The sequence below is a fragment of the Tiliqua scincoides genome, chromosome 3 (genome assembly GCF_035046505.1).
Source record: "Tiliqua scincoides isolate rTilSci1 chromosome 3, rTilSci1.hap2, whole genome shotgun sequence".
NCBI classification, from domain to species: Eukaryota; Metazoa; Chordata; class Lepidosauria; order Squamata; family Scincidae; genus Tiliqua; species Tiliqua scincoides.
Window position 1 is genome coordinate 62,410,308 of NC_089823.1, and position 11,952 is coordinate 62,422,259.

Here is an 11,952-nt window from a genome sequence, read left to right on the forward strand (position 1 = left end):
TATTTAGCATAGCACATGCTAAGAGACAAATGTGCCTGATCTCTTTGAAAACAGGAACATCCTGAAATTTGGCTGAAGTTTCTGCTGCTTTATTAGAGCGGAGCTCTGATTTTTATTTTTAACTGTTAACTGACTCTTACTGTCCCCTGAGGCAGTCCTACTTTTGCGGTCTGGGGATAACTTTAATGATTTTCTCCTTCTCACCCTCTAGCAATCCAGATACTAGAATGATCTTTTTTCTGTTCTTCAGGATCAGATCCTCTGAAGAGAGAGTGAAAGAGTACTAGATGTTGGAAATGCTGCACGCTTCTTTACTAGAGCTGGGCTCTGGGCTGTTTGCCCAAAGTTACTGAGTCACTGATCAAGCCTTCAGTCTCTCTTCTCTTTCCCACCCAGGTTTCTGGCTAGGGTTTCTGGTTCACAGGCTCCCTATTGACCCATGCTTCAGGGCTATTGCCTCTGCTTGTGCCTTTTACTTGGCAATTCACCAGCTTCTGTTGGAGGGGGCATGTGGCTATGTGGCCTCACTAGGTGCCCTGACACAGTGGGAGCAGCTTTCATTGTTAATCTGTAGCTGCTGGTTGTAATATTTGCACATTAGGTGCTTTATTGGGGAGACCATCTGCTAGTCCCACCAATAAATCATGCAGAGTGCTCCTCCTCTCTCATCTTGCAGCTGCATATGATTTTCAAAGTCTTGACCAGAGAATCTTTGAGAGAGGGTTTTCTTATTCTACTTAGTACTGTTTTATTGATTGTTATCTCCTTGGTCCATATAGTCTCAGAGTTGCCTGCATTTTCTGCAAAATGTTCCGCATGTTGATGAGGATACACTTATATTTTAGCAGTGTTGCATCTTTTCATTGTTCCCGAGGATGGTAATCTTTAAGACTAAATTTCTTCTACACTCTTCCCTTGTTACCCATACATCATTTGTTCCTGAAAACAGCTCTTATAGCAGAAATCTGGATGAGTGCAGTTAATACAATTTTTCCACTGAAGTTTAACACGTTCCAAAGCCATTCCATTTTCACTCCAAAATCACCCTAAATGTCTAATAGCATTAGGAAAATTATGTGGCACAATAGAATAAACAATAATTACCCGCACTGTACAGCATCAGGAAAATCAATGATGAAATGTTTCCAAAGTTCTAGCATCACTTACTGAGGTTTAGCACCTGGAAATGGCCGGTTCGGAGTGTGGTTTGGGAGACAAAGCTTCTCAGGTCACCACATGCCAGACAGGGAATGGCAGAGCCACGCACCTGGGTTCGAGGAGTCGAATGCCCAGCGGACTAGGCCAGGTCAAGCTCTGTGTGACTGGATAACTTCAGCTGGCAGGCCAGATTCGGCCCACAGACCATAGTTTGTTGACCCCTGGCCTAAAGCCTCTTTAGCAGGTTGCTTATGGTGTGCTTAGTAGGGGTGTTCATGGTCTCTTGCAAACCACCATCATGAAGGGTAGTTGTCATTTTCTTACAGAGGCTGGGACCTCTTGAGTGACAAGCAAGGAAAAGTGTAGGGTAGTTTCCTTTTCTTTCCTCTTTATTTACCCTGATCTGGAGTATTTAGTTAATCTGCTTTAGTTGACGCTGCCTTTGGCAGAGGTACTTCGGTTTGTTCTTAAAACACTGAATTTAGGCAACGTTCTCCCTCCTTGAACATCTGGGAGCCTACTCTGTTAGCACTGTAGCGTCTGATCACTGGAATATTCAACAATAATCATTCATGGAAATAATGCTTTCAGTATTGAGCGAATTGGCAAATTAACTTGATTTTAATAGGAATAATCCAGAAAAAAAGCTTTCCATTGTGTCTGTAGCATATGCCATAATTACATCTTAATTCACTGGGTCATAGTTTCACTTCTTAGAGAACCAATCTTTTGTTCTCTACATGCTGTTGTGTTTGCTTCTATTGAAACTATGTGCATTTTCAAGTCATTATGCAGGAAAATAAAGTTGAGAAATGGATATAGATCTGTTTCTTTGCTAGTTTGTTAAACTGAAGGAAACAAAGCCTATACATAGAATCATAGAACATGAGAATTGAAAGAGGCTTGGGAGTTCATCTTGTCCAACCCCATGCTCCCTGCAGGTGGTTGTCAAGCCTCTGCTTGAAAGCCTCCAATGAAGAAGAGATTGCTACTGTACAAGGCAGACTGTTCCATTGCTGGGCAGCTCTTATAGTTAGGGAATCCTGCCTGATGGCTTCCCTGAATCTAGCTTCCCTATAGATAATGTGCAAGTGAAAATGGGCGATGTTAGTATTTTTTTCTCTGCAAATATCTGCCATGGTCTGTGCTAAATATTTTAATTTCTTTTTCTTCTAGAACAATGGTATCAAAGTTAAAAACAGAAACCGAAAGAAACTGAAGGAATCAAGGGTATGCAATGACTTTTTTTTTAGAAAAATCACATTGTCTAATTGAATTCAAACAGTAGCAAAACTACAAATACCCATTTACTTTTCTCTCTTATTTTCTTTCTATCTCTCTTGCTCGTATTCATGCTTACTTGCTCCATCTCTTTCTTAACAGTCTTTTTCTGTAGGTCATTATGAAAATTGGGGAAAGATTGTTTTGTTTTCTTTAAACCTGGGGTGCCCAGTCTGGGCCGCAGGGAGCTTCCAGTCTCTAACAAGCCTCTGGCCTGCTGGAGACTTGCTGGAGCCCTTGCTGGCCTAATGCAACTGCGTGACACGAGCTGCAGGCCAAGCTCTCTCTCCGCTGCTTGCTGCTTCACATCTATGAAGCAGCAGTGGCTGTGAAGGAGAGGCTGGCCTCGCTTTGCACAAGACCTTTTATAGGCCTTGAGCTATTGCAAGACCTTCAGATCTCTGCGGCTGCCATTTTGGGCTCTCTGGAGCTGACCACGTGCTTGCCACCCTTAACCTTACCTACAGAGAAAAGAAGAATGGTGAGTCTCACCAGTCTGGAAACACATCCCTGATTGTCTTCCTGATTGGTGTTATTGGAACCACCCCCATGTTCCATGCGCATCATTGCCTCTGAACAATTTATGTCTCTGTGTTTTATTTTTGCGCAAGAGGTTGAGGAGTTATGTTACCCCCTCCTTTTTTCTGACTTGTCTGTATGTTTGGTACAAGAACATCCCTAATGGTCTCATGTGCATCATTGCCTCAGTAAAATTAATTCATTTGTATAAGTTCCATCGGTGATGTTTTCATTTATGTATATTTATTCAAATTTTAAATGTAAATTCATTTTACCTGGTCCCTGACACAGTGTCTGAGATATGATGTGGCCCTCCTGCCAAAAGGTTTGGGCACCCCTGCTTTAAACTGTGGGTTAATGCATTTTAATTGTTGACAATTGGCTGACTATACTGTCACACGAAGTTTATACTAAAATACTTTACTGATAACACATTGCAATTACAAGCTTGCAATCATCTTCATCAATCACCTTGATCAATGGTGGATGTGCAAAGAAAACTACATCCACTTTATACTGCTTAGTGTTGAACAAGGTGTATTGAACAGTGCCTCTCATCTGAAATATGCTTGTTTCTCAGACTGAAGTGACTGTCACAAAGTTGGTATTTTTCTAATAGTAGCATCCCTCTTATCTGTCAATTTCTGTTCTTCAGATATAGTAATGGGTCACATGTTGAGTGAGGCTGTGGGATGGGACAGAGGGTCCTCTCTTGCCTTATATTATGAGGGAATATGGCTGTCATCTGATTAAAGAAGTCGTACTGTATACATGTGCATATGAAACAATAACTATAGAGAATAAAAAGCATACAGATGTATGTCGCTTAACGGGAATGTGTTCCCGCATCCCCTTCATCAAGTGACGCCGGACTTTAAACGACATCACCTGTTTTAAGCCACTGAAGCCAAGGGGAGCTGTGCTTCCCTCAACTCTGGAGGCTTTTCTGAGTCCCGCAGAGGCAGCGTATGTCCACACACTGCCTCTGCAAGGCTCAAAGGCCCTTTTGGCCAAAAAATTGCAACACTGGAGTGCTTCCCTGGACCTCAGAATGCCTTATAATGTGAATAAACATCACTTCAGTTTCCTAAAGAAACTGAAAGTTGCAATTTTTAGTTGGAAAAGGACATTCTGAGCCTCGCAGAGGCAGCGCATGAATGTACGCAGCCTCTGTGGGGCTCAGAAAAGCCCCCGGAGGCTCGGGGGGCAATAATCAGTGTTGGGCCGCATAGACTGTCTCATATGCAACCTGTCGCTGGTGTAAATGACGTTCACCTGTATTTCAATTCTGTACTGTGCATTTATGTTTTAATGGTTTCCATCTTAGAGACATTCCTTTGGAAAGAAGAGACAATTCCCACTCATAATTTAGATTTTTGTTTACTTATGAAATGAAATAACAAAAATAAATACGTTTTACATGTTTGTAATTATACAATTTGTATATATAGATTTATGTAATTATACATTTGTAATTATAGATATAAGTTTGTAAAATTATTTATTTTACATTTTATATTTTGTATTTTAATTGAAATATGATGTGGATGAGTCGTATGATAAAATAACCGAGGGCCCACTTTAATCCATAATCAAAATATTAACAATATTGGCAAGCATTTATGTAAAGAATACCAATAATAATAGGTGAGTTTTGTTGAAATTAACTATTTTATTTAGGTTATATGGCCTAAAAAAGAAAATATTTTACAACTGAAGAATTAAGAATTAAAAGGCATTTTAACCTGAATTGTATTTTTCCTGTTCTGCACAACTGGATTTTAAGAACAGGTTATTTTGTTCTAGGGTTGTGTGGAGGAATCTAGTTCAATTATAATCAGCTGATCTAAGCTCATGTGTTGCAGGACACTTCAATTTGAGAAACTTTGCACAAAAAGTCCTTTAAATTCTAATTGTAGACTTTGAAATGTTGCTTAATACAGTCTCATAAATAATTTCTTTTCTTGCTGGTCAGTCTATTTTAGTTCTGTCTGGAGGACTTGGTACAGTAACACGTGAAGAAGACAGTATATTTTCAGACGAAAGTACATTGTAAGTATTTCTATATTGTGAATGCTTTTAGGGCTCAATCCTGCAGAAGCTAAGCATATAAAAGTTCCCTTGGAGAGAAGTATGTGTGTGCCTATCATTTTTTTCCCTGGTTCCTGATGCCTGAAATTGTCATTTGGCACAAATAACATTTGGCTAACATAACAATGATTTAAGCCATTTTTGCCCAACATTGCATATACACAACAGGGATAAAATGTATACACCTGTGGGCTGGGCAGAAATGAGTTAACTTTATAAAACACGAAACTGTTCATCAGACAATGGATTTGAGAATTAAATCTTTGTAATCTGTGAAGCTGGATAGGATTATCATAATATCACTGACACAATTCTGTGGTTTTTCCAGTATCTTGACGAGGCACACAGTGTTGCCAGCAAGGGGCTCATATTCCCCAATAACCCTACTAACAAATGAACATCCCTCAAATTCCCGTAGCTCACCTGTGAACCATTCACAGCACCCCAGTGTGCCATGGCGGAGTGGATGAAAATCATTGCCTAAGAGGAAAGATGTCCTATTGCTCTACAGTCTTCCATGCCCTTAATGGCCATGGATTAGCATGACCTTTTAAGAGTTGGGTCTGACTGCAGACCCTCCAGGGCAAAAATCCTTTCAAGGAAGTGTGGACCAGAAACTAAGATGTATTTAGGATATATTGTAAGTGTTTTGGGAAAGAGGACATTGGCAACAGACAGAAAGTGGGACAACTGTTTGTGATGCGTTTGCTTACCTTTCACCCTTGTTCCAAGATAAAGTTTAAGACCTGGGGTTATAGTGAGTTAGAAATAACTCTTTAATTTCTTTCAGAGCTATTCTAATTCTTGATTGTCTAACTGTAAAGTGGCTAAAACTAGTAAAGTTTATTGTTCATCTTCTTAACAGAAGTTTTATGAACCCTTATGAGCCTTTCAGAATACCAGATGGTCTTTATGATCAGGTGGAGATGTTTGAAGCTTTGTATGATGTTTCTTCCAGTAGCAGTTATCAGAGAATTTTGGACAATTATCCAGATCCAACTTGTGAAAACTTGTATGAGTAAGTGGCTGTTTCTTCCTTTTAACTAAAAAAATGTGAGCAAGAGTTTGTGTAGGTGCCACTTTGTGCCTTAAGAGTTTCTGCACTTGTGTGGGGCAGGCTGCCCATGCTCAGCCTCAATAACCCACTGCCAGTGCCTGCCCTTTAATAACCAGGGTTCCTTCTTGAGCAACCTTTTATCAGAGTGAGGACACACACATGAGCATTCAAAGCAGAAAAGTTCATTAAAGAAAGTTGAATTACATATTACTCAGGTAACCAGTACTCATCCTGCCTAGGGCAGGAGAGAGATGGAAAATGGTTCCTGGGATCACTACGCGTTCAGCAAAGAAAACAACAAAGCTAACTTAGTCTTTAACATTCAAAGTCAGTGTATACTAACTACCAAATACAGTTATACCTTGGCAGATGGACACTCATTCCAGCATCACTTCGTGTGGCAGATGCCAGGTTCAGTAGCAAAAAATAGACTTCCTTAGCATATAATTATAGGAAATCTCCAAGCGACCCATGAGGTGTTAAGGGCCAATCACTCAATCAGAAATACGCTGAGTCATGTCACCCCAAGTTGTCCAATCAGAACTTATGTCATGTCCACCTTGTCTCCTTCTCCCCTAGCTGATTTCTCACACCTGTGCTACATTTCTTCTTCTCCATTATCTAGCTTTGAAGGTCCCTGCTGGTGTCTCACCTTCCAGCATTTGAAAAACAAGTTAACTCTTCTGCTTATTACTCTTCTTGCTTTGTTATCTGAGTTCTAAAGCTTGTTCTCCACATTCCTTTGTTCTTAAATGAACCACACTTATAAAAATATTACCCATTTCCCGGTTGTCGTTGGTATTTCTTGGATCCAGTTTAACCTTTCATTGTTAACCATTATTACCCAACTTTCCTGCTGTAGCATGCCACTGTGTAATTTTACTGCCAAACAATGCTTCATATTATAAAATATTCTCAAAATCTACCACAAACACCCTGTGACAGTTTGGTATGCATTTACACTGCCCCTTCAAATTACTAATATTTTACATTGCCCCTTCAAATTACTAATATTAGTCATAGCTATGTGACCACTGAAATATGTGGGAATTTCCTTTGAAGATCTGTTGCCACCAGAACCTTCCTCCCAACTACGTTTTTCATCTCCCTTGGCTTTCAAAAGCAGTTTGTAGGTTTGGTACATCTTGCCAGGAGAGTTGGGATCCATACTTATCACTCTCGTGCATTTCAGAGTCCTGATGTTGAATGTATTCCAATTTCAGATGTGTCAATGCCTGTGATAGATTTGTGTGTGTGATATTTAGGACAGAATAGTCCATTTTTAATTGGATTTTTTTAATGTGTTGTGTTGGCATTCATGATTGTTGATCTGCTAAATCAATCGCTAAATCTGCTGAAATTACTATGCAACCTCCCATTGAAATTAGAAATAACTCTTTAATTTCATTCAAAGCTATTTTGCTCAAATCTTGGAAGAACATGGCCCCCTGGAAATTGAAAATCCACTGTTAATTGGAGAATATGAATGCTTTCCGGCTGCCACCCGTAAGATTGTGGAAGATGCTGGTGGTCTGAAATCTTTCCTGCTGGAATCTTTACGTTTTGTTATGATGGGTGATCTTATTGGCTTGATGAAGCACGCTGTTATGCTGAAGGAAAATACTGACGTTGAAGGAAAAATTAGCAATGAAGAAAATTTCTCAACCAGTTTGAATAATCAAGAAAACAATTCTCTAAGCAAACCACGTTTAAATCCTGCAGCTAAGGAGTTCACACCCATCTCTTGTCTTAATAAATCTAATATGCCAATATCTACTAATACAGTAGCCAGCAGTACTTTACAGTATATGACTACCACTCATTCCACTTCAAGTCCTTTTGCTTCTACATATTCTCTTTCTACTCAGACAACTGATATAATAGCACCATCACTGCCTGTGTCAAAAGTGTCCTTGTCTTCATCGATCCCTGAAAACCACCTGATGTTTCTAAATGAGGTTCCTTCAGACAACCAGGATGAGAAAACATTTTCAACCCTTAGCGAAGTGCCACAGTCTAAATATATATATGCAGATTATGATACTTACCTTGATAGTAATCCAAAAGCAGTACTGGGCATTGGGTATGGTGTTGGCAGTTCTGTGTCAGGATTTGTGCCAGAACTTACAGAAGTCTTGTGTAAAGATTTGCTGGATCCCCCGTGCATATCAGACAATCTCATCTGGGAAAATGAAGCTGAGAGTCATAATGAATCTGAATGTACTTCTGTTACCAATGTGGAAATTGAGAACAAGCCTGTAACAAGATATAATCCCCGTTCAAGGATGATCGCTGTCCAGGTGGGAAAAGAAATATTTTTGTGTGCACTGTATTTGTCAATGAGTGGACAGTGCTAACTTTTGTTTTTCTGCGTTTATAAGTGATACATTGGATTTAGATACGCTACCCTGTCTGGTCCTTTCAGAGTGTTATGAAATAATGATCAATTTTTTTCCAGTCCTGTTAAAGTTAGGAAGTTACATTGATTGATAGTAGGTTGGATCTCTGACATACTGGCAGCCTGTGCTAGCTATCTGACTCTTTAGTTATAGTTTTATATGTTGATCTCAGTACACTAATGGCCCAATCCTATCTAACTTTCCAGCACTAATGCAACCATGCCAGTGGGGCATGTGCTGCATCCTGCAGTGGAGGGGCAGTCACAGAGGCCTCCTCAAGGCTGCTTTGCAGCTGCATTGGTGCTGGAAAGTTGTATAGGATTGGGCCCTCAGTCCCCTACTTATGAAGAAGTTGGGTTCCAGAAGTTCATTTGTAACTTGAAGGCGACTTAGATCAGAATAGCTGGTTCTTGCTGACCCAGCATTATCATGCCTGTGTGGAAGTCACTGGCATAGGATATACTGTACCAGTGCAGCCATCTGTAACTTGGACATCTGTAACTGGCGGAGCATGAGTAGTGCAAAGAAGGTACTTCCTTTAAATATATGAGAAAACAATGCACACAATTTCCTCCTCTTTAGCTGCCTTTGTGAGACTCAGAATTCTTAAATTATAATATCTGAAATGGTCTGTTCTAAATCTGAAGTCTTCAGAATTTAAACTGAACATCTATCTCAAATACTGCATTCCAGGCCTGTATGTATTAGGTGAAATAAGGACTACTTCACATGTTTTCATTTTGCAGATATATCTCACTGGAAGAGAAAGCATTGTTTGAAGATTATACACATGACTGTTTCGCCAGGTGTACTCTCATTGGGAGGTCACCGCTGATCTCAACTTTCTGAATACTAGTGGATCATCTTACATGATCTTTATACAGTTCATATAGATCCCCCTCCCCCAACGTAATTCTGCACCGGGAAAACTTCAAGTGTAAATCAGTTCAAAGGCCTGCTGATATCACTAGAATTTAATCGCACTTTACATTTGGGGCACAAAACCTAGCACATGAACCTAGGATGAAACATGGATGTTTGCTTTTGTATTTGGCTACATTGATCTTGTGTTGCTACAGCGTCAAACACAGTAGCATGACCACATTTCTGCAGGGATTCTTTACTCATTAGTTTTATTTTGCAAATATAATCTTGGTGTCCAAGTACATTTAAGAAAACTGTTCATGTTAAAACTGAACAGCTTTTTGATTATATTTTAAATATCTTAACCCAGGGGTGTCAAACATAAGGCCTGGGGGCCGGATGCAGCCCGCAGAAGCTTTTTATATGGCCCTCAGGCTTTCAGCTGCTGTGTCGAGCTGAGGCGTTACTGCTGAAAGGACAGCCCACATGAAAATTGGGCTCTCCCATATCTTGAAGTATGTTCAAGATTCATATATTTTCTCTTGTCATTTGCAGCTAATGAGTTACTAAGTGAGAAAAAAGTGGTTTTTTTGTTATGACTTGTTTAATCACATCACTTCTTGCCTAATGACATCACTTCCGGCCCTCAGCAGGCATCATGAATGCTATGTGGCCCTCCTTATGAAATTAGTTTGACACCCCTGTCTTAACCATTTATGTTCAGTAGATGAGGAAATGTGGTTTCCTTTTGTTGCTGGGAGTACAGAAGCCTGTTCTGCTGCAGTTATAGTGAACTATTTGCTGAATAGCTAACACCTGCTTGCTGCTATGATTAATTTAACTGATTTTCAAGTAATATTGGCTTAAATCAGAGGTTTTCAGACTGGGTCATTGCGACGTCCCAGCCTGAGGGCCCTGGTCTCTTTGCCCAGTGCACCCCAGTTCCTGCAGCCCCCCTGAGCGGCGTGATCCTGGGAATCGCGTTGCTACCTTCCCCCAACCCTGCTGCCTCCCCCCCGCCCCCGCAAGGACTTACTGCAGGTTTCAAACTCCAGAAGAGTTTGAAAACAGAAGGCTTAAATGTATAAAATGAAAAACATTTCATAAATACCTAAGGTTGCCCTGTCAATTTCGTATTCTTTTTTATCTTTTTGTTTTTCCGTTTGATTGATTGAGGCCAGGCTTGGATAGCTGGATTTACCTCTCAGATTGGTGAACTATGCAGATGAGGAACATAACTTTCTCCCCCCCCCCAAAAAAAAAAAAACCAAAACTGTTAAACATTTCTTATTCAAAAGTGGCTGCTTGGGTTCAGGGGCCCACAAACCTTGTGTAGATTGTGCTATTCCTCATCAAAGTTGCAGTTACAGTAAACTTCTGTTTACCCTGCTAATTTCTAGCAGTCTTGAATATATTGCATAGTAAAGCTCATACATGTTGAGAAATGCATTGCCCGTGGAATGGTGGGGCCTCACTAAATTCTGTTGAAACAGTTTTTGGATCTTTGCGTTCTAGGTATACCGAGAGCTAACAGATGAGGGAGTTAATACTTTGCCTCTCCATCCATATGAAACTCAACAAGTAAGTGAATGTTGATAGTTGACCTCAAGAGTGAGCACACACATCTTGGAGCTATTCTGGCTACTACAGAAAATGCTATTACTCTGTGCTTTCCAGCACAACTCCCTATGGACCTTGTCTGTATGCAGTAAAATTTGTGTTGTATTATTTGTATTATTTTTAAAATTTGCTTAATAACTGACTTGGTTTAGTTGATTTTCCAATTTGAGTAGTAACTTCTGAAGCATGGAGTTCTAAGATTACATGGTATTCTGTGCTTCAGTGGGCTATTATGTGTAGCCGGCATTGGTCCGTGTTCAAGCTTGTCCCACCAAAGACAGGGAGTTTCCAGTGGCACCATAAGGAGGAGCAGACCATCGCCACCTAGCCAGATGCCCTCTGTGTAGGAAAATTTGAGTCTTTATACTCGTTGTGTTGGAAATAGTATTCCTTTGGATGAAGTGTTAATATAAAATATTTTGAGATGTGCAAGAACTCTCAAAAAGTTCTCAAAAAGAACTATTTTGAGATGTGCAAGAAAGACATAACAATGCTCATGTCTAGAGCATTGTTATGTCTTTCTTTATCCATTATGACTTGAACAGTCTTCTGTACTTGTTTTTATAGGTATACCCATTTGTAACTTAAGTGGTGTAACATTAAAAATATCACAAGTATCCTTTTTTCAGGGAGATATGTTACGTATGGAAAAAGAGCACCAGGTACTACAAGAACAACTTAAAGAAGCAAGCGAAAAATATGAGCAGCTTGAAAGTCGAAGCTCTGAAGAAGCTAGCATGCTTGAAGATGAGCTAAGAAAAAGTATTGAAGGATATAAGGTAATGTTCATAATTTGCAATGGATTATGTGCACATCCAGTGAAACCGATCGTTCTGTCCTAAATCTGCCAAAGGAGGTATGTGCGGGGGTTTCATTCTAGAACTCCCCACGGTTAAGTGCAACTGTGGATATGAAAAACCACCTCCCCCCACCCTCTTGAGTTGAGGGGAATTCTGCTCCCTT

The 11,952-nt window shown here is 40.0% G+C and overlaps 1 protein-coding gene across 4 annotated transcripts in view; it reads left to right on the forward strand.

Moving 5' to 3' along the window:
- The window catches only part of TTC3 (tetratricopeptide repeat domain 3), a 71,930-nt gene that overhangs the window by 43,199 nt on the left and 16,779 nt on the right, over positions 1–11,952 (forward strand). For 2 of the 4 annotated variants that reach the window (XM_066621170.1, XM_066621171.1), the window contains exons 30-35: positions 2,335–2,388; positions 4,934–5,010; positions 5,915–6,067; positions 7,521–8,406; positions 10,885–10,950; positions 11,619–11,768. In XM_066621170.1, coding sequence (XP_066477267.1) covers positions 2,335–2,388; positions 4,934–5,010; positions 5,915–6,067; positions 7,521–8,406; positions 10,885–10,950; positions 11,619–11,768 — 1,386 coding nt within the window. The remainder of the gene's footprint in view (positions 1–2,334; positions 2,389–4,933; positions 5,011–5,914; positions 6,068–7,520; positions 8,407–10,884; positions 10,951–11,618; positions 11,769–11,952) is intronic. The other 2 variants (XM_066621172.1, XM_066621173.1) reach the window with 2 other exon arrangements.